The 24,054-nt window shown below is 42.0% G+C and overlaps 1 protein-coding gene across 1 annotated transcript in view; it reads right to left on the bottom strand.

Moving 5' to 3' along the window:
• ntd5 (ntl-dependent gene 5) overlaps positions 1-16,425 on the bottom strand; it is a gene marked incomplete at both ends in the record, with an annotated part of 53,900 nt that extends 37,475 nt beyond the window's left edge. The window contains 2 exons of the mRNA XM_080743598.1: positions 10,874-11,017; positions 16,353-16,425. Of these exons, the coding sequence (XP_080599724.1) occupies positions 10,874-11,017; positions 16,353-16,425 (217 nt within the window). The remainder of the gene's footprint in view (positions 1-10,873; positions 11,018-16,352) is intronic.
• Positions 16,426-24,054: the final 7,629 nt, after the last annotated feature.

Below are 24,054 nucleotides of genomic sequence, written 5' to 3'. Positions count from 1 at the left end.
CCAAAGGAAAAAAAAGGGAAGACCAACAGTAGACGTCCAATTCATACTGAAGATTCAGACGAAGACTGCAATTCTGTTCATCTAAGTCAGGTCATCCAAAAAAATGGCGAAAAAAAATACCATCAGAAGAGACACTTTTGCCTTTTTTGCGGCGAACCACAGGCAAAAATAGCTAGACATATGGAGCGACGGCATAAAGAAGAACTGGAGGTGGCTAATGCACTCATGTATGCAAAGAAGTCGAAGGAGAGGAAGGCTCAGCTGGCCCTGCTTAGAAAAAAAGTTAATCAGGCAAATAACATTGAAACTATCAAGGAAGGCAAAGGGGTAATGGTTCCTTGTAAACAAGAGAGCGATGCGAAGACAAACTTTCGTCATTATGCACATTGTATAGGGTGCGGTGGTTGTTATAAAAGGAAGTTCATGTGGAAGCATGCTAAACGCTGCACACTAGCCCGGGAGATTCGCAGTACAATGTCTGTAAAGACACAAATCCAGGTTCTCTGTGCTGGTGGTCAACCAGTACCTAATACTGTGAGGAAGAAGCTATGGAATCTTGTTAATACAATGAAGCGGGATGACATTTCCCATGCTGTCAAAGGAGACGCATACATTCTGAAGGTTGGAGAAAAATTGTTTAACAAACAGCGTGACACTCCCACACAATCTAATAATGTTCGGCAACTCATGCGGGGACTGGGGGATCTGCTGATCCACGGGCGGACGATGACCCCCGTAAAAGAGGTTAAGGATTATGTCCATCCACAACATTTTATGCACTTTATCGGTGCTGTCTATGCAACAGCTAAGTATGTAGAAGAGACAAACAGATTTGGGAAACCCTCACTGGCATTAAAGTTAGGAATGCACATGCAGAAAGTAGCTGATGTCTTAGAGGCTGAGGCCCTTTCGTCACAGAACAATGATTTGAAGCAGTCTGTCCAAGGATTCAGACAACTGTACAGTCTTTGGTGGAATGAACTCGTCTCTTCTGCTGCTCTTGAAGAGCTTAAATGGAACAAGCCTAAGATACTTCCGTTGGCAGAAGATGTAAAGAAAATTCACATCCACATGAGTGAAAAGCAGAAACACTTCTATAATGAGCTTTTGGGAAACAAACCCATGACTGAGAGAAAAATAATTTGGAGCAATCTTGCCAAAGTCACTCTGGCACAGGTGATCCTTTTCACCGGTTGTTGGTTCTGACTCTGCCTCAGTACTAGATTCTTCCGAAGCCCTTGGCTTGTAAGTGCGGTCACTCCCATCGCAGGTAGTTTCAGAGTCCATGTCTTCGGTCAGCTACAACAGAAACACAGATGTTTGTTACCGCAGTTACATAAGTCAAGAAGCAGAAACATTAACAACCTTTAAAAATATTTAAGATCTTTTGAAGTGGGGATGTAGATGAAGCTCATCCATAGCCAATGTTTTTTTTACTACCTACAGTAAAAGGTGTACAGCCAATTTGGAGAGTCAGGCAACAGGACAGGGATGGAGTCTTGGACAAGCAAGTTCAGTAAGAGATGCCATTCCATCCACTGAAACCTTCCTCAGAATCATATTTGTAAGATATTTAGTTTAGTAAGATATTTAGTATCTTACTCAAATTGCCCGTCCGACAAAATTAAACCAAATCTGTTTGACTACCTACTACCTACTAACTACTACTGCAGACGGGCAAAGCTTAGAGTATAGATAAGTAAACCGTACAACCATACTTCAAAAGATCTGAACTATCCCTTAACTGTTCTGCTGCCCTTGACGACGCTCACCGTCAGTGAAAGGGTTAACACCATGGCGCGGTTGACGGCGAGGACTGTCAATCTTACTGTATATACAGTAAAGATATTATTATCTATATTATATAGATGGTAACTGAGCTGAATGAAGTAAATGAGTTCAGTACCTTGTGCGCTACGCTGCGTCCTCTGCTGCGAGTCCTAGGCCGGAACCTTGAGCGTCTGTGCGGCCGGCTCTTGGCACTGGTTCTGTCCTCGCTCTGAGTACTGCGACTGGACACTGACCTTGACCGTGAATAGACACTGCGGCCGTTATCCCTGTACAATTGACAATGTAGGCATTAGAGCAGACACTTTAGTGCAGAACAACTTACTACATGCTATGGTAATTAACCCATTTAGGCCTAGAATTATTGACTGCTTTAACCAGTGAAAAATAGCAGATATACAAGCTCCGCGCTGCGAGCTTGTAGATATTTAAATCATAAAATACTGTGAAAATAAAGATAAACGGCTTTGGTTCATTATACCAGTTTCAATTACATTTTATGTGTAGTGCAATCCACCTCCCCAGATGGCTATCTTGCACACTTTACAGAAAGTCTCTAGGTTATCATATTGGAAAATCGCAGATTCACATATGAAATCGTGTGGTGTGTACCTGGAGCCATCTCCAGGACTGAAGCTGCGGCTTAAAGAGCGCCGGCGGCTGTTGACACTGGTTCTTTCCTCACTCAGTCCCTTAAACCAGGAAACTGACCTGGAACGTGAACGGCCACTGTTTGTCTGGTCCCTGTACAATTGACAATGTAGGCATTAGAGCAGACACTCACTCCTAATGCAGAGTGACTTAGTACATGTAGAGGAAAGTAAAACAATTAAGCTAAAACATAAGTAATCATAGTCAATGTACAACTACTGCTAACCTGTCTTTACTGGGGCTGCATCTCTTAGGGGGACCATTGTTGTGGCTGGTGGGCATCAATACACCCTTTCTGTAATGACAACAGGTTTTAACGTTAGCGGTGAAAAATTATGACAGTGTATCGTGACACAAATGCATGGTGTAGTGTTACTGTGTCACTAAAACACGTTTTAAAAGTCTGGAATAAAGTAACTTGTTTAAGAAATCAGCAGTCTGTACTGTCACTGTACTATTGCAGACCCCCAGTTGAAAACAAGATGGACCTCCACAAGAGAAGATTTACGGCTTAAGCAGTGATTCTCAAGCATTTTAATTTGCCCCAGTTTGAAATCCATTGAGCTACGGACCCCCATTTAATGTAATTTCTATCTCTGTGACTCTTATTTATTTAGTATAATCAATTTGAATGTAACTTCGAGTGTACAAATGGAACCAAATGGACTCACGGTTCCATTCCATTTGCACACTCTCAGAGTTACAGAGCGATAAGGTTCCATTTGATTCGTAACTATCCATCTATCTGGGGCCCCCTGGACCCTACTTTGAGAACAATGTGGACACAAAACTTTATCCAGGGGTTCTAGAGAGTTACTACAGGGGCCACAAAATCTTTGTGTGATGTAACCTTTTTACATCTACCCCTTGTACCCTAGCGTCCCTCCCTATTCTGAGGGGAAAATTTGCCATACATATAGAAAAGATCTACAAGCTCACACTAGTGAGAGGCGTTGGGCCAGCACTACTACAACGACATGTGTGTACCTGTTCTGTAGGTGACGAGGGGGGGCGGAACCAAGCAGCCCGCCGGTCAGCTCGCTCCCTCCTCTAGGAGATGCAGATGTCTGCACAGAAAACAAATGCAACTGTTGACAGGGGTCACCAACATGTCCGTACGTGGACAGATGTGTCTGTGACAAGACTTGGCCTCGTCCGAGGCACAATAATAAAAATCAAGACATTTTCTCCCAAATATGTTATAGCCAGACTGATGCATCGTGAGTGTTTTGAGCTTGTAGATCAGCTATTTACACTTTTTGTATTAGTCACTTTTTTGGTCAATGAAAACTGGTCACATTTTAGTCTAGTTTTAGTCATTGACAATAAAGGGTATGGGTTGTCATTTTACAATAAAAAAGCAAGATTAGCAGATCTACAAGCTCATCACAGAATCTCACTTTGCCACCCAACTACTAATGAATGCATTCCAGATAAGATGCATGTTCTGATTGAGTTTGCATTTATATATGTTTATATGTATGTTTATTCATATGTACTTGTAGAACTGGAGAGCTTCCCCTCCACTAAACCCCTGCTCTCTACAAGTTGTAACTCTGACAGTGTACAAATAGAATCAAATGGACCCTAATGGGTGCATTTGGTGCCATTTCTACACTGTCAAGAGTTAAGGGGAGACCTTGAAATGTTAAGTTTGAGAAACGTTATTTAGGGCAGTGGTTCTAAAACTTGAGGTCAACCACACACAAACTGCAACATCAGATAGCAACTAGCAGCCTAATTGCCATACACATAGGTTAACATGGTTGAGATACTATTAGGAAAATAAATGCCTTTACAAAGTCCATTTCACTCCAAACAACATGAACACGGTGGCACTGTGAATATAGGTACATAGCAAAGCCTTCTAGGTGGATTCCATGCACACAGTAACAATAAACAGCTTTTGAAATCTCAACCAAAAATGACAGTGAAAGCAGTGCTTTGCTATCGCAATGCAACCTAAACACACTGTAACTATATGAACACAAGCACAACTCATTTTGAACAGTTGCTCATGATTGCAGGGAGCATGGTAAAACTGAACGTTTGTCCCAAAAGTTGTGTTTCATTACTGCTAAGTACAGCGTGCTGTGTATGCCAATTCAACAGCATGGAGCCAGCTTGAATGAAACACTTTAAACACGTTGTGGAAACGAACATTAGGCACAAATTGATTGCACTTTCAATTTTTAATTCATCTTACCTTACAGCTGTCCGGCAAAATGTTTTCTTTGTTGACTGAATAAAACACACAAGGCATCATGTTGTCTGACGAAAAGAACGCTGTGTTTGTGTGACTGCTCAGTGCTCACTCTGCACCAGCTGCTTCTACACAATCAACTCGACAATGACGGTGGGGGAGGGGAGGTATGGGCTGCTGCTCAGTGCTCTGTCTGCGCCAGGTGCTTCTACCACACAATCAACTCGACACTGACAGTGGGTGGGGGAGGGGAAGTATGGGCTGCATGCAGGCTCGCAGAGAGACAGCCAACACTAGAGATGGGATTTATGGCTCTTTGAAGTGAGCCGTCCTTTCAAAGAGCCGTTCAAAAGACTGGCTCATTTGAGTTACTAGTTACTTTGTAGATTTTGATTATAATAATTACAAATAACTTCAACCCTATATACATTTATTTCTGACATACATAGGTACATACCTGCCATTTGAAAATAGCCGAACTACAAGTTCAAATGATTTTTCTACATTTTACTCATTGGAAAACCTGTGAAACAGGACATTCTGCATAATAAATACTTTCTACTATTGGTACTTTGTAGGCTACTTTAATTATATTTTGATACCTTCTACTATTGGTACTTTGTAGGCTACTTTAATTATATTTTGATACCACTTTTACTCAAGTATATTAACATTCCAACCTTCTACTTGTGCACCACATGTTCATTAGAAAGGAACGGTTCCCTATACTGCGAACCGGATCCCATCGTTCATTTCAAAGAGCCGTTCAAAAGACTCGATTCGTTCGCGAACGTCCCATCTCTAGCCAACACCGTTTTTTCTTACCAGTTGGTTTTAAGACATGGTTCTCAAACCTTTTGGGTCAAGGCACCCCATAAATAGTTGTTTCAACCAAGATAATACCCTTTTTGGTTACTTGGAACTGACTGAAAATGACTTTGTACTTCAAGTTTAAAAGTATGTAAAATAATACTGTCCATAATTATAGTCTAGTATCCAGGTATGGATCCCATGCACCTAAGAGGAACATTTTTTCATTCATTTAGTGGCAGGACATACATTTCTCTGTGTCAATGAGTGAGTAAAATAAATAAACAAGTCTGCATTTCTCAACACAACAACATTATTCTGGTTGACTAAAGGAGTACATTATGCCAGTGGTTCTCAACCTGTGGGTCGGGACCCCCAGAGGGGTCCCCAAATTATTTTTGGGGGTCCCCAGTAGTTTAGCTAAATGTTAACATTGTTTTCTCACTCAAAAGTAAACAGACCAACATACAGTAGTAGTAGTAAGTGTATAGAGGGTATCTGCACATTTCTAAAGTGACAATTTAAGGACTTTAAAGATCTTTTTAGTACCTCTGGTCAAACATTGGTCAAATTGTCAAATATTAGGGAGAAATTGTGAAAATAGCCGATCTACATGCTCACCACACATGCTATTTTCAGAATGGAATAGATGGGGTCAAACTAAACGTAATGCCAACTCCTACAATTCCAAGTGCTCGTCACGGTGGGGGGTCCCCCGTTCAAATATGATTATTTTGGGGGTCACGGCCAGAAAAGGTTGAGAACCACTGCATTATGCTACCAAAATGAACACATCAGCTGGTAGAAATGTGACTATTGGAAGCTACTTAGCTCCAGCCAAACAATGTAGGAGCCTGTGACAGATCACAGGACACCAGTCTGTGTGTCATGTGCCTACAGCAGGGGTGCCCAAAAGGTAGATGGTGATCTACCAGTAGATCACCAAGGGTGTGCAGGTAGACCACATGACATGCCTCTAGAAATATATAATTAAAATATAAAAACAAATGGTCAATATGACATCAAGAAGGCCTGTCAGCTCCCTTCATAGCTTCTAAAGTAGGCAAACCTCCAATGCAATGCTTTGTTCAAGAGTCAGTAGCATTACAAAGAACCCCAAATCCTACCACTTCCATACAGAATGGGATGAAGACATTTCCCCCAGTATTTCCCATTTATTTCCCCCTTACAGTAAGTTTGTTCGTCTAAAATGTAACGCCAGTGCTGCTATTCCAAAGCCCCCCTCAGGCCCTCAGCTGAAACATTTTGGATGGGTAGATCATGTTGAGCTAGTCATTTTAAAAGTAGATCTCACGTTAAAAAAGTGTGGGCACCCCTGACCTACAGTATATTATACAGGAGAATTGATAACCCTGCACTCACCTCCATTTGTATATGTTGTTATATGTTATGTTTGTTATATGTACATGAGATGACTGACAAGAGTATCACCCACAGAGCAACCAGTGTAACAATCATTTAACTTTCTGGACAGGTCATCCATATATAAAAATATATAAATTGCCTAACCCCATTACTGACCTGGAAAGGCTCAGAGATAGAATTGCCCCATTTCACTTGAAACGTCTGCTGTAACTGGCCTATAACAATAGGCCAGGAATCTGACCAGAAATCTTGGAACCCCTCTATCAATCAGTTTCATAAATAACTTGGCATGGTTTATTTTATCAAAAGCCTGACTGGCATCAATAAAACACAAAAATAAAGTAGAATTCTGGCTATTTTATGTCAACCAGCTCTTTTAAGGCATAGATACATAGGTCAGTGCTGTGTTTACTTTTAAATCCAAACTGATTGTCTGCAGTGTGAACATACAGCTCCAAAGTTTATTAATTTAAAATTATTCTTTCCAATATTTTAGATATGACACTGGCAAGGGCAACAGATGCTATTTAGCTTCCCAGCCTTATCTTTGAGGACTGGCACCAACAGCACAGACATAATAGACTGAGGCAGGACACCATGAATCATGAGACCTGTGAAACACATGGCAAGCAGTGGACATAGCCTATAGCTGGAGTACCTAAGGCAGACCCGGGCATTATAAGGCCCAGGGGCCACATGCGGCCCTTTGGCTGACTCTAACCGGCCACCTGACAGGTTAGTAGGGAATAAGAAAATGACTCTGACCGGCCACCTGACAGGTTAGTAGGGAATAAGAAAATGAAGTTGTTTCTAATGTTATCTTATGTTCTAAATTTGCTTCCCTTGTTTCAACAGTACGTCACTTGGAGTTACTGTAATTTAGCTTTGTTTCATATTGAGCATCATGTCAAGTTATTTGAATCAAACAGCACACTGAGATGAGCTGCCAACTTTAATGTAATTTGGACATTGTTGCAAACTTAAAATACCATAACATCTGGAATAATATAACATAATGAATGTTTATTGAAATCGTCTCTATTTTTAATTAGCATGTAATGTCTATCTACCTGTAGTTTTGGGGGAAATTTGGGGGACTGACTACTGAAATTTCAAGCATCATCGTCAGCATGGCTAAATAGAAAACATCTCCATGCATGGCCCCAGTTACTCTCTCTGCATGATGTACAGTATGTGTTCCAGAAGCAGGAGGTCTACATGTGCAGCAGGCTGGCCTTTGTTTGCCTATACGTGAAGCGTGTTGTTGCAGACTGGAGGTCAATGCTTTGTTCACACAAGTGTTAAATTGCTCTACTTCCTGATAGGAATCATTGCTAATATAGTGTTTGTTCAATGACAGTGAATAGCTCAATATTGTGATAGCAGGCCTAATCGTTGCTAAAAAGTGTTTGTTAAAATGTAACAAACACTAGTATGCTCAGTCTATAGCAACGACTACTATCATGATATAGAGCTATTCACTGTTATTTATCAGTTAAATAAACCCTGAGAAGGAGTGGGAATGGATTATTGTAATGATAAAATGTAATTACCGTATATATAATGTATAGGCTATTATAATACTAGGAAGACGCCTGAGGGCGGGAAGCGACGCACGAATGTCACATTTGCGCGACCACAGGTCGCAGTTTACTCAGTCGCGGGGAATCTATTAGTGTAGAGGTCAGGTCCATGTATAGAGAAGTAGTAGTAGTATGATCCAGTGCCCATGTTGCCATGACAACATATTCATTGTAGAAATGTCCATTTATGTAGATCTCAGTAGTATCTTTCTGCCTGTATCCCTTGTATGTCCATATGTGGAGATAAAAGAGCTACAGGCTTTATGTTTTATGTTTTATGTTTATGTTTTATGTTTATTAAAGGATCCCCATTAGAGACTCATGAATGAGCCTCTAGTCTTCCTGGGGTCCTGAATCAGGCAAATACAATACAAATATACAATTAAAAAATAAAAATACTTAATGCTTAATCCCAGACTGTCTGTCTGGGGTTAGACAATAAACTCCATATTTGGGTATCGGTCTGACAGGCATTTTCAGCTGACAATGTATGTATGGAGATGATTGCCCATAATGGAGGTTTCGGTTTATTTTTGACTGGCATTTTCAGCTGACAACATATGTATGGAGATGATTGCCCATATATGGAGGTCTCAGTCTGTCTGTGTCCCATTTATGCCCATATATGGAGATCTTGGTATCTTCCTGCCTGTAGTCCTTTTATGTCCATATATGGAGATAAAAGGGCTGTCTGTCTGGGGTTAGACAAAATAATTCAGAGTGACGTCAGTGACGTCACAGTCACCATGATGATGTCATATGGGCTGCCAGACACTTGTTACGATGAGTCAACATGATGATATCATCAGTATTCCTGGCACATATATGGAGTAGGGCTGCAACTAACTATTATTTTCATAATCGGTTAATCGGACGATTATTTAAACGATTAGTCGATTAATTGTATTATGGCACTTATTTAGCTCCTCATAAATTTGAATTTTAGGTTATTTTAGAGGAAGTTCTAACTAACAAAACTACATTAAAGATGAACAATTCATTGAAAATTGCCAATTAAGTTATTATTCAAAAAGAGACAAAAAAAAGAGACACATTTATTAGTTTTTTCATTCTATATATTTTATGTTCTTCAATGTAGATGTATCCTTCAATGGCATTTACCAAACACACAGGCGCTAGTCTCACTGCAATTGCATAACTTGACCAGGCAGATTTGCACTTCAAAATTCTACACACACCAGTAATTAAAATATTAAGTTCGCCAGATGGTCCTAAGTAGGACACACACAAGAAAACACACACTCGAAATTCTACACACACCATTCTACACACACCAAATGTAAAAATGACTCCTTTTTAGGACCATATATAAAAATGCCTCCTTTTTAGGACCATGCCAATTTCAACACCAGGCATGTTAAAATGACATTATCTATCTGTTATAGTGGTCAAACCTACTTAGGACCATGATTTTGGTCCTAACTTGGTCAACGGTCCTAATACGGAAGGTGGTTTTCTTAGTAACGGTCCTAAGTAGGTGAGTAATGTAAGAACACACACACACACACACACACACACACACACACACACCCACACACAGATTTGTTGCGATGGAGAGCACACAGATGAGGCCAAGTTGCAGCAATTTACACACATAGCACACTCTGGCACAATACAATCCTCAGTGTTAAATTAAGTCTGACGTTGTAAATGGACCTTACGGGTCCATTTGGGTCAATTTTTACACTGTCAGAGTACATTTAACACAGGGGAATTTACTATGCACACACACATGCACACGCATGTGCCCGCCGCGCATGCTCTCACACACACACGCACACTTATCCTTGTTAGGATGTCGTCAACATTTTAGGAGAGTAATTTTATAAATGCCAGTTTTACCACCATTTTAACCCGAACCCTCAAGTCTGCAAGTTTAATTGGATGTCATGCACACAAAAAAGCCGATCAGAAAGCCTCACTGCACATCACAGCGTGGCGTGTTGTGAGATTGTAGATCGGCTACTTTGGGTATAAGTATAAATCAAGCCTAAATAAATAGGATATTCATATTGCCATAAAGCAACACATTTTCTTGTGAAAAGGACCAGGAAAATGGTCCTCGCCATCTCTATACTTCTGACATTCTTCTATACAGTAGGCCTACTTGTGGCAGAGGACTGTGGCAATTTGAAAATAGCCAATTTACAAGCTTGTAGATATTGCTATTTTCAAAGGATTTTTGGACATTGTGTGCAAAATTAGAACTTTTACTTTTAGTACTTGAATATATTTTGATGCCAATACCTTTACTTGTAACCTTTACTTGTATTTCTACTTTGTGGTATTGTTACTTTTGCTGAAAAAGTTAACTGTACACACACACACGCACACGCACACACACACACACACACACACACACACACACACGCGCGCACACGCGCACGCGCGCGCGCGCGCGCGCGCACACACACACACACACTGAACCTACCAGGGGCTACACAGCTGAGCCCACACTGGCCGTCACAGAGACACTGGCGTTTGTTCCCACAGTCCTTGTCTGTCTTACAGGGACGAGGACACGTCCTTCTCCTCTCGTCCCCAAGCAGCCTCTCGGGACAGGCCTCTGTTGTCCCTGCTCACACACGCACACACACACACACGCACACGCACACGCACACGCACACACACAAACACACACATTTTCATTTATTTATTTGAGTCCACATTTATAAAGTACATTCAGGGGCGTCAATTGGGTATGGCAGGGGTATGCAGCTGCCATACCCTGGGTCCAGGGGGGAGAATAAAAGTGAATTTTAAATATAAATCCATGAATGTCTTTTTGTCTATCTGTTCTGTTTGCTAACATGCCAAGTTTAGCTGCACGTGAACAACCATTCCAGGCTGCCATATCCAGCCCAAGAAACCTTAGAAACCTGGGTAAAAAAAACGGACAAAACTCGTTTTTTTCAGACATTGTGAAAATAGCCGATCTACATGCTCACAACGCCAGCATGTAGATCTGCTATTTTCACAATAGAACCGTGTTATACAAAATGTAATTCCTCTTTTCCATGAGGACTCCCATCTTTGCCATACCCTAGCTTTTGCTGAACTGACGCCACTGTGTACATTACAAGTGCTTGCATCCGATGCACTCAGTGCATGAAGTTCAGAATGTACAGAATTGCAAACAACGCACACAAGCACAGCCATCATAGGTCGTACGCACTTCAGTCTGCCATGTTAACCAACGGGAGAGTGTTTTTTGCAGATCTTTCAGTCCGAGTTGATCAAAAAAGCAACTCGGTTCAGGCAGCGGAAGCTTGTGATTGGCTGCGCGGATGTGCTGAAAGTCATGGGGGACGGAACCTAACCTTAACCCTAGTAACCCTAACCTCAGTAAAACTAACACTGGTGAATGCTAACCTGGTGAAATGCTAACCTGCCGACGCTGGTCAATGTTAACCTGGTGAATGTTAAACTGGTCGGACCAACGGTGCTTAACCAAGTGCTTTTTTAATTCACTCGGACTGAAAGACCTGCAAAAAACACTGTCCTGTTGATCAACACCGGAAACAATTGTGGGTACAGGAATCGAGCAGTATTTTGCAAGCTGCTTTGCCTTAGACTTGGACAGCCTTCTAATCATCACACGTTTTCTGGAATTGCACTTTTGTTTACTTGGCTCGGTTCGCCAAAACCTCTCGTAAAAACCCTACCATGCTGAGAGCCATTGTGTGTGTGTTTGTGTGTGTGTGTGTGTGTGTGTGTGTGTGTGTGTGTGTGTGTGTGTGTGTGTGTGTGTGTGTGTGTTTGTGCGTGCGTGCGTGCGTGCGTGCGTGCGTGCGTGCGTGCGTGCGTGCGTGCGTGTGTGTGCATGCGTGTGTGCACGCGTTTCAGAGGGCCCAGCCAGTTCAAAGTGGGTGGCCCACCCCACGGGGCAAGCATTTGCCACCCACAGACGACGGATGAGGCTTGTTAGTATTTACGTGGGAGATTTCAACGACTCTCTGCTGTATGTAAACAAGCCCCCATAAGTCACATCCAACCATGAAAGGTTGTGTTGTATCTTGGGAATGGGCTTGTTCTGTGTAAAATGACTTATTTAGCCACTTGTACGCAGCATGCCCCCAAACAGTGAAATAAGAATATCTAAAACAATAGAAAGAAGTAAATGAAATAATTTTAACACTCATCTTTTATATTCTTTAATTACAATCTAAAATATGAACCCTTGTTGTAAAAAAACTTAAAGTTGTCCTTTAAGTTCTAAGTAACAGCCCAATGGAGAGGCCAGGGTGAAACATTTTAATTGCAGGGTGCAATGGGGAGTTTTTCAAGCTGTTGTTGGGTTTTAACACTGAATTGTGCCAGCTTGTTTTTGTTTCTCAGTACTCCGGTGTGGTGGTACATGCACAGTCACCTCATGCTTGGGAAGGATGTTGTAATTGTTTCGGATCCCTTTCGCTGCAGCCTCCCTCTCCCTCCTTTGAAGTGAAGGAGTCAGCTGTCTTCTCCTACCTACGCTTAACTCATTGAGTGCCTATCCCGAATATGTTCGGGATATATTATCGCATACCAGAGTGCCTATCCCGAACATGTTCGGGATATTAAAAAAAAAAAAAAAAAAATTGAAAAAAATCTTTTGAATTTTTTTTTTTTTGGACCCCATCAAATCTAGTGAACATGATTTCAATCGTGATTTTGCATGTTCCACCCCCATACAACCCCATCTAACATACAGGGCAGCCATGTTTGTTTACATAACATGTAAAACATAATGGCGATTATCTCAAGAATGCCTTAACGGATTTCCAATCGGATTTTTTTGTTTGAAAGCTGTGAACAAACTGCACAAATCCACTTCAATGCAATCCAGGATTGCATTGGATTTTTTAGAGCTCATTCTTCTCTGTTTTTTTCCCCATGCATGAGGTGTGCAAGGTTTAATCATGGCTAAGTTGACGAAAATAAGGCTTCTAAAATGCTTGGTAACCAATAGCTAACTTCAAGCTAACTTCATCCTCTTCCTGTACATGCACAAAGGAAAGTGTTCAGGCAAGTCATGGCTGCAGGGCTTCTGCATATACCAGCATATCTCTATGGGATTTTCTATGGCCACTGGGCGCCCTCTAGTGGTGAACGGGGTGGCACTCAAAGAGTTAAGAACATGCTTTTTTTTTTTGTCTCCCTTTTTTTGTGCAAAAGGCTCTCAATTTTCCCCTAGTTTTATCTCACTTTATTATCTTTGTTATAACTCGTTTTCTTCGTCTGCCTTGGTGTTTTGTGTTCTCTGCGTTAAAGTTCACTTGTGCTCCAAGTTTACTTGTGCTCCTCTGGGAGCACAACAAGTAAACTTTGACTTGATTTAAAATGTAAACAGGACATTTCTCTCACTTCTCGTTTGTATACGCAGCCCAGGCCTCCATATGCATTCCATCAAACACAACACTTAAACAGTTTGTACTGTACTGCTGCGCGGGCTACGCCCTCCATGTACAGCACATTCGGGGAGAGGGAGGCGAGAAGGAAACGGGAGTCGGGAGGGAGAAAGGGGAGACTGAAAAAGGGGGTCCCCCCGTTTTAAAAAACACATGTGCAACAGAATGATTCTTCTGACACGTGCGTCAGCCACCCAACGCCCAAGTACACATGTGCACTAATAGCACTATACACTAGTGTACACTTGGAGATTGATCAATCATTATGAGCTCATTGCAGAAACCCTCATACTAGGGCATTGACGACTTGTAATTTTTGCAAGTCGACTCGACTCAGTAAAAAGTTGAGTTGAAGTTGACTTTATCGATTGATGACGTCATCACATCAAACACGACACACCAATTATTTTGGTGGGTCCCCAGATGATTAACTTAATGTGCAACATTGTTTTCTCACTCAACTGTAAACAAACCAACATAAACTTTAAGTATATAGAGGGTATCTTCACATTTGTAAAGTGCCAATTTAAGGACTTTTTAATACCTCTAAAATGACAAATTAAACATTGTCCAAATTGTCAAATATATAAAGGCAGAAATTGTGAAAATAGCCGATATACATGCTCACAACGCCTCGCATCGCGAGGTGTTGTGAGCATGTAGAACCATGTTATACCAATAATTTTCACAATAGAACCATGTTATACCAAATGTAATGTAGCACTGTAATATTGGATCATTCCGTTCTTGAGAATAAGCAATCATACTGTTTGAATGCTGCACAGACGCACACAAGCAAAAATAATGATAGAAAAAAATACAAAGGATTTTTTTCTTTTTTTTTTTCCTTTTTTCAACTTAGACTTTTGACTTTCTCTGGTGGGAGTCGACAAATTGTGCACTTTATGAAAGAAGCATGAAATTGAGAACATGCCATATGGAACATTTTTGGCTATAGGAACATCGCAGATTTGTCTTGGGAAACTTGTGGGAGCCAATCAAAGTTGGGCTCTCATAGACTTTACTATACAGTAAAATAATACAAAAAATAAATATGCTTTAAGTAGCATGTGAGGGGTCAAACTAGGGGGTTTTCATGTTTCTGAATCCAATGCAAGCATTTGTTTTGCACGAAAACCATTCCTTTCCGAAACACGGCCCCCACAAAACTGTGAAAAGTGACGACTCATCACTAAACCATGGGGGCCGTTTTTAGCCCAAGGAATGTTTTTCCAATGCAAAATAAATGCTTGCATTGGATTCAGAATCATGAAAAAACCCTAGTTTGACCCCTCACATGCTACTTAAAGCATATTTATTATTTTACTGTATAGTAAAGTCTATGAGACCCCAACTTTGATTGGCTCCCACAAGTTTCCCAAGACAAATCTGCGATGTCCCTATATAGTCAAGAATGTTCCATATGGCATGTTCTAACTGTGTGCCAAATGTCAAGTGCACGATTCCATCAACTGCCCGAAATGCCCGGACTAACACTCAACCTGTTCTCTCAGTGCATGCCGAGTGTCAGATACAGGTGTGCGTTTCAACTCTTCAATATTTACGGGAGAGTGTTTTCTGCTGGTGTTTCAGTCCGAGTGTATCAAAGGGTGCATTCGGAAATGCGCACCGGGTGTGTGCTCAGTGTAGTGAGTGCCTAAACCTAACCCTAATCCTAACCCTAACCTCAGTAAAACTATGCCTAACCCTAACCCTAACCCTAACCTTAACCTCAGTAAAACTATGCCAAAACCTAACCCTAACCCCTAACCCTAACCACACCCGGTGCGCATTTCCGAACGCACCCTTTGATACACTCGGACTGAATCACCAGCAGAAAAAACTCTCCCCAATATTTACTGCTGAAAATGTCTTGCAAATGCATTTTTTTCCCCCACAGGTTTCTTTCCCTGTTTTGCCTTTAACATTTTTATGGAGAATGGAGCCTATTTTTGCAGAAACTCCCAAATGTCAAGAAACCACTTCATTCCCATTGAAAAGCATAATCCACCTTTCATAGGTATATTTAAGTTAGAGACGGTCATAAAAATAGCAAAAATAGCTGATCTACAAGCTCAATGTTCTGCAAAAAAAAGTTTTGAAATGGCACATCTGCACAACTGTTTCAAAATATAAAACCTTTGAAGATTCCCATGCATGTTTTCATGTGCAAGGTGCCTTGCCTATCACTTGAAATAATCACTGGACTCCAGTCCTATATATGTATGAACCATAAACATCTGTTACGAGTCACAAATTCACTTTATCACATCTTACTCACATGCAGTCTCTATCATACTCACAGACACACACCACATCACTGTCGGGTGTAAGAAAAGTGCACTAAAATGTCAATGTGAGGCTCCAGACCTGTGTGTGAGTGAGTGCGTGCGTGTGCGTGTGCGCGTGTGTGTGTGTGTGTGCGTGTGTGCGCGTGTGCGTGTGTGTGCGTGCGTACAGCATGTGTGTGTGTGTGTGTTGCAGACAGAGCCCTGTCAAGAAGACACTGACTGAGGAACCCACCTGCAGTCTGAGGGGTCACGCTTCCAGCCAGAGCGCTCAGCGCCGCCGCCAACAGTAGAACAACGCAGTCCATCCTTCCTTCCTTCCAGCCCGGCCTCAGCAGACGCTATGAGGAGACTCGGGCACACACACAGAGCTTTTGAGGAAAAGGAGGAAAGAGAGAGAGAGAGGGGTGGGGGGAAACAAAGGGTGGGATGGGATGAAAGGGGAGGAAGGGGAGAGGACAAGAGAGGAGGAGGGAGGGGGGTGGGGGTGTTGAGGGGGACGAGAGAGAGAGAGAGAGAGAGAGAGAGAGAGGGAGAGAGAGAGAGAGAGAGAGAGAGGGTACAGCCCATGCATTGGAACACACATCTGGTTCGTGTTGAGAAGGAGAACATTGGGTAAAATTCCATTGTAAGGGACCTTTCACCCATTTCTGTTTAGACAGCAGATGAAGAGGGGGTGACACAAACACACACCACGCACGCACGCACGCGCGCGCGCGCACGCACGCACGCACGCACGCACACACACACACAAACTAATAAGCATGTTCTTTTGAACCTCTACATTTCCTTCCCTAAACCTATCACAACCAGTTTTTAAATGATATCCCCTAAGCGTATCACAAGGCCCAGTTGGTCATTGCTACATGTCCTGCTGTTGATCTATCTGTGACAATGATTTTCCGTTGACCAGCGCAGCACTGATCTGAGAGCTGTTTGTCCACTAACGTGACTATGGGTCTATTAAATTAAATGCATAAAGATACTTTCTTGTATTGCCTTCATTGGCTTCCAGTTGCTGCCCACACCCAGTACAAAACACTGGTGTTGGCCTACAAGGCAACCAAAAGTCATTGGAACCCATATACAAATATATCTTCAAGACAACCTGACAACCCTACATCAACACTCTACATCAGCTAACACAGGAAGTCTGTTCCAAACCTTCCCTAAAACACCCTGGACAACGCTCCACACATCCTAGAGTTGACCCTTAACACCCAAGTAGATTCTTTCCCCCCTCCTGGCTCCCAAGCTGTGGAATTAACTCCCCACTTCAGTCAGAACTGCAAAGTCACTCCCCATTCTCTGCGGTAGACTTAAGAACTCACCTCTTCAGACTCCACCTCACCCCCAGCACTCCTCTCCTCTCTCCCTGTATCCCACCTTGTCACTTTTTGGATAGATGCTATAGTTTACTGTGCAGATATATCTTTGTCACTTGTTCTCATGTTTTCCTGTCCACCACAAGTGTTAAGAATGTTATTTAGATAGCATGTTGTTGCGACCGAAGGTCGCAGTTTTTAGTATGTGAAACGGCATATGCTGACTCCATCCTAGACGTGTACACTTTTTTACAGTCTATGGGTTTCCCTGACGTCACTGTGATGTCAGGGAAACCATGCTAACAGAATGGGTTTGCTGCTCTGACATCACGCTCTGGCTTCTCTGTGATAACAGAATCCATGTTATGCCCATATATGGAGTTCCCTGATATCATCAATATTAAGCCCATATCAAACAGGACTGCATATGGGAATGCCCATACCTGTATATGGAGGCCACATCGGCCACATACCACACTAACAGAATCCATATATGGCCAAGACAGATGGTCAAGACTGCCCATATCTGTGTGGCTGGTTCTACAGACAGGGATCTCCATGTATGGGCATAAAAGGGATTGTACAGTATGTATGATGTCAGATGTCAGAGACATCATAGGACTTTCACATAACGAATAACCGAGTAAGCATGTTTGGGCTCTCACACATCATCTCCATATAACAGTACATGGATCTCCATATATGGGTGCAGAGGTCTCCATATATGGGTAACTGGTCCGATATACATCACTGGCCAGATGGCCGAGACATGGCGCGAGGGCGAGGTCGCTTATCGCCCTGAGGCGTCTTACTAGCTTAGACAGATGCTATGTCCACTGTTTATCCTCGCTTCTTTGACGCACTACGGGCAGTGACTATTAACCTTTGTTGAGTAGAATTCAGGCTATACTGTGCTTATCGGATCTCGCACTTGTACGGTAAAAGTAGTTCTGAATAAGAGCATCTGCACAATGCCTACATTGTACAGTGTTCATAAAAGTCCACTTTATATTCTCTGATTTGAATTAACTCAAGCATTTTGCAGCTTTTACAACCAACCATCTAGTTTCATATGCACCACATATACATCTGGAACAAACAGGTCTGCAACAGCTGGTCTGAAACAATTCAATGATCAAAGCTATGAAGACCTTTCTGTTTGCCATTGCTTTTTACTGTGGGTTTTTAAACATTAATTCTGCACTGTAATTTAATTTCAGTTTTATTTAAACTTTATTGTATTCAAATATGTTCACATATGTTCTTTCACACTCACGAATGCTCTGGGCATTAATATCTCAATGCTTAACCATTTATGAACCCTAGCATGTTAGGCGAACATGCAGCAACAATATTGTAGATCTGCAAGCCTGCAAAGCACCGCATTGTGACACATTGTGAGCTTATGGATCATTATTTTAATTGAAGACTTATGTGGAGGGGGAAAAAGAGGGGGCCAAGTACAGACCCCTGGGGGACCCTGGTCAACAAAGTATACTGTAGGGTTTAAGTGTTTAATATTATAATTACAGCAGGTTGAGTTTTGTTGTTTGAAAGAGCTATACAAATAAACTTGCCTTGCCCTGTGAATTTAGTCAAAATAAGAAGAGTCAAAATCATTTGACATGAACTCTTCCTTGAATCACCAAACAAAAATAACATTGCCCACATTGCATTCTTGTCTAAGAATGTATGTCTGGTACTGTTTGTCTGTCCATTCAAAGAATGTGCACAATGTGACAGGCCAAAGTCAAAACATGCATCTCAGGGGCATGGAGTCATGGACACAAGAACTACATAAGAAATTGGCTTTATCATCTTTATCATCTAAATGGGCCTGAGGTTAGAGAATTGACCTTTTAGCTGATTTCAACCAACATTTTGGTTGTAGCCAACATTTTCCCAGAAAAATTGATTCTAAATAGCAGATCTGTAAGAGCTAATAGGTGAGCTTTTTGCGACCAAAGGTCATCAATATTAAGGGCATATCTGGGAATGCCCATATTTGGGAATGTCCATATATGGGCATGTTCTGCCAATCTCGACAGTTCCTGTTGAGATTGGGTAACTGGTCTGATATACATCACTGGCCATAGCCAAGAACTGGCGCGACCGTCGCATGTCGCCCTGAGGCGTTTTACCAGTAAATCTACCTACACACTCACACACACTTCGGAGACGCCAAAATCTGTCCATCTGTCCGTCTGCCTGTCCGACTCCGGCATTGACCATTCCCTAATTGAAGCTATTTATAGCATTTCTGTTAACTTTATCATTACTGTGTTGTACGTGAGGGGGCGTGACTCATTGCAAGGGTTATTGATCAGCAGGTGTTTAGAATTGCCAAAGTGCTCTCCTCTTTATACAGTAGCATGCTGATTACCCATACAGCTATCTGGCTCGCCATCGTAAAAGAACAAAACAGCGTCCTCTCTATTTTGTTCCTTTTCATTTAGAGACGTCTGTTCTTGAGAGATTATTAACCCATGCAGTGGACTTGGACTCTCACTTTTGTACGGTTATGCAGCGTTTTTGTGCATTTCTCTCCTCAGTCCTCTGTGGCCAGTGGCTAAGGCTCCGTAGCTATAATAGCAGTGGTTCTCAACCTTTTAAGGCCGTGACCATAATCATCTTTTTAAAGTAGGCCTATAGTTTGCTGATTAATTTTGATACAGTAATGGTCTTTATTTAGATATTAGGTATTACTATAAGACACCCTAAGGGTGTTCTCCATTTATAGGCATAAAATCTCCATATATGGGCATATATTGATGACATCAGGGATCTCCATATATGTCTTCATACTAACTGTGACCTACGGTCGCAAAAAGTACAGAGATATATATCAATCTGAAATTTATTGAAACAGATTTCAAAACCTTTCTCCAATGTAAACTGTTTATTTGCATTTTTGCAATGGGAGTTGCAGTTCTAGAAGGTCTCATGTCTGCTCCTAGTTTGGGTAGGGCACTCGGGCAACTCAACAATCAGAGCCTCCCTAAATGTCTGCATTTACATGCAGGGATGTTATGTGATATAAAACAGGCGCTCCTCCGTTCCAGACCCCAACATGGATGAGTTAATATCTTGTGTTTTTGCCATGGTGTCCATGTGGTTACTCGTTTGATTACCCAAAGTCTGGAGGATACAATAGTATACAGCAGGGTTCCCCAATAGGCGGCCCGCGGGCCATTTGCGGCCCATGGGGGGCCACTGTCTGGCCCCCACCAACCCCAGTAATAATGGTGGTATAAGAGCAGCAACAAAACTCGTATATCGTCATTGTCGGGTGGAAAACCCATATCTCAAAATGTGTACGTTCTTTCGCAAAGTAAAGCCCTGCTTCATCAAACAAGGCCATCGCACAAAAGTAGTGAAAACAGCAGATCTACAAGCACACAACGCCTCGCGGGATCGGCTGTTTTCACTAGTTTAAATCATTTTTAAAATGATAAATGCAAAACGAACGGTTTTGGACATACCGTACAAGATTTTCACCCGACAACGACGATATCCGAACTGTCACTGGAGTAGCGGGAACGCCACCGTCGTCCCCTGCAATGCTGTGGCCCTCGGCATGGTACCCTAGACATAATTTGGCCCTTGGGCAAAACTAATTGGAGAACCCTGGTATACAGATTCATATATTCTGTAATACTAAATGAGGGCAACGGAAGAGGTACTGTAAAGCTAATTTAGGGAGGAGAGAGATACTTTAAATGTGCATTGATTCTTTTGGGAGGATTTAAACCACACCAAAGGGACATGACTGTGGACAGAGACTTTAATCCATGGCTCAGTCTCAGAGTTAATATAAGCTTCAAGTACCAAGTTAATTGAGTTCTGAGAAAGATTCAATAAAGCCACAAAGCCTCTGTCCAGTGCAGTGTGTGTTTGGTGTCTGCTTATTGCTATATGAGTCCGTCCAAGTGTGAACTGGAGACGATGCCGTTCCACCAGGCTGCACTGAGAGCACAAGCGTAATTTGTATAGGGTTGATGGGTTTAATAAACCCAAGGGCCCCCCTACTGGGGACAGTATTATAAATTCATAGGCTATTATATCGTCATTGTCGGGCAGAAACCTATCTCCAAGTTTCAAATTTGTACGTTTTTTTTCGCAAACTAAAGCCCCGAATCATCATCCAAGGCCGTCGCACCAAGGTAGTGAAAACAGCAGATCTACAAGCACACAACGCCTCGCACCGTAGATCGGCTGTTTTCACTAGTTTAAATCATTTTTAAAATAATAAATGCAAGACGAAGAGTTTTGGACAAGCCAAGGTTTCCACTCGACAACGACGATATGTATTTTGTCATTTCCAATATATCATGGGTCTCTAATCTCCTAATCTATGGGCCCCCCTCACGGCAGTACACCCATGCAGAATAAGATCTAATTTCACCTGACTGAGAGCAATGTCCAGCAGGCCCGGGCTTGTGGCAGTAAATCAGGGGTGTCCAAAATGAGGACCAAATGCGGCCTGGTAACAAATTTTATATACGGCCCATTATGGCTTCATTCCTAAATTGTACTATAAACGGCCCGGCAGCACCGTCAAACAAGAATATTTTATAGCAGGGGTCTTCAACGTTTTCAGGCCAAAGACCCCTTATTTGAGAGAGAGATGATGCAGGGACCCCCACAACCTCTTCATAGATTCCATATTGTTGCATTGTTTGACAGCACAATCATATTTTGGATTCATGTCAATTTGTGTTTTCAGATATTTAACCACTTGAACTGTCAATACTTCTCCCCTCTACACCAAACCTCTTTGCAGAAAATAGCCGATCTATAAACTCACAACGCCTCGCAGCGTGAAACGTTGTGAGCTTGTAGATTTACTATTTTTGGCTAAAGTTATCAGAATCTGGTTAAGAATCTGGCTATAATGCATTTTTTTTTTTTTATCACACAAAGATTTGGAGGACCCCCTGTAATAACTCTGAGGACCCCCTAGGGGTCCCGAACCCCCTGTTAAAGAACCTTGTTTTATAGTATAATTTGTCAGGATTCCTTGTTCCCTGTTCCCTCATTCTGAAGGGGTCAAAGAAGGGCTATTTTGTTGTATTTTTACTTCGCACATCTGGTTACATTTGGTAATTTGAGTTATTTGTGCTTTGTTCAGAGCACACACCTGACAAAGGCTATTGATATTAAATATTGCTGATGATAGTTAAAGATATATTGTAATTTGCGGTGTATATGTATGTGACTTTGTTATGGTCCGACCGAAAGTACATTTTGTCAGGAGATATAGTCGGCGGCCCTTGGGTGATTTAATATTTTCTAATGTGGCCCCCTTTGAAAAAAGGCTTGGACACCCCTGCAGTAAATCGTCTGTAATCTAACGAAACAACGCCAACATAAACAAACATGTCATGAAGAGGAAAACAAATGGTAGCAGTGAATAAGAGCGATCTTTTATTTTTTTTCAGGGAAAGATCTCCATTAACATCCACATCACCAGCACGAAGCAGGCCGCGGGCACCATGGACACACTACTGACGCAGCAGGATAGAAGAAGTTCAATTAGAGCCACTAATAAAAGAGTCACCAACCACATCTGTGAGGGGGAGATTAGGTATCACGACCTGCCCATGGGACAGCCCAAGAGTTCACTGATCAAGCTGATCAAAGGTGAAAACAGGGGGTCGAAATAAACTGAAGAGTAGTGTGCGCACAAATCCCATGCACAACAGAGAACGGTAAAAAAAAAAGAAATGAAAGAAAAATAACGAGGTTTGTAATGATGGGTAAATCAAGTCTGCATGACCTTCATGTGAAAGGTATCGGGTCGGAAAAGTATCTGTGGTCAACGTAGAGGCCAAGAAAGGTAGTTCTTTCGAGCGGAACAGCTTAGTTTGGTGTAATATAGAGTCCATAGGAGCACCAAGGTCCAACGCGTGGAGGCATGGACGCGGGGAAACGCGTCCACATGCCATGGATGTCAGTTTGAAGGGTTTCTCAGCGATCTCTCGCAAGAGTCTCTCTGAGGAACAATCTCGAGATCGAGAAGGTGTTGTTTTTCACGATGCAAAAACAGATCCATGATGTCCATCCAAAGAAAGAAAAATCATTCAATAGTACAGAACAGCGATAATAAGAGGGATAACAATCATCATAATCAGAACAATAATAATAATAATAATAGTAGTTAATGGTAGCTATTCAACATGGTCATTAAGGGGATTAAAAAAAGCACTCTGTCACTGGATTGGCCAGGTCATTGCCGCCCCAAGAAGGAACATAACAAGCAGTGTACCATGTCGTCGTGGAGGTTCTGGGGGCACACGGACAAACTCAGAGAGACAGTAAACAGTTAGGGCCGCAGTACTGACAGAAAGGAAATAAAACGGAAAGGTATGAACAAAGCTTCGCGGCAAATCGACAATCAGAAATTTTGGCTTTTTATTCGTCCCAGAAATCTGAGAAATTAACACACACATTCCGGTCAATGGGAGCAGTGAAGCCCATCTCCTGAAATTCATACACAAATATATGCATCCGTACACTCATTCAACGTTCGCCCACATTCAGGTTCCGCTCAGACCTCTCTAGCACAGTGTTTCTCAACCTTTTTTTCTGCATGGGCACACTTTTCATGTG

The sequence above is a fragment of the Nannobrachium achirus genome (genome assembly GCF_963921795.1).
Source record: "Nannobrachium achirus genome assembly, chromosome: 2".
Taxonomy (NCBI): domain Eukaryota; kingdom Metazoa; phylum Chordata; class Actinopteri; order Myctophiformes; family Myctophidae; genus Nannobrachium; species Nannobrachium achirus.
This window is presented reverse-complemented; position numbering and strand designations above follow the sequence as displayed.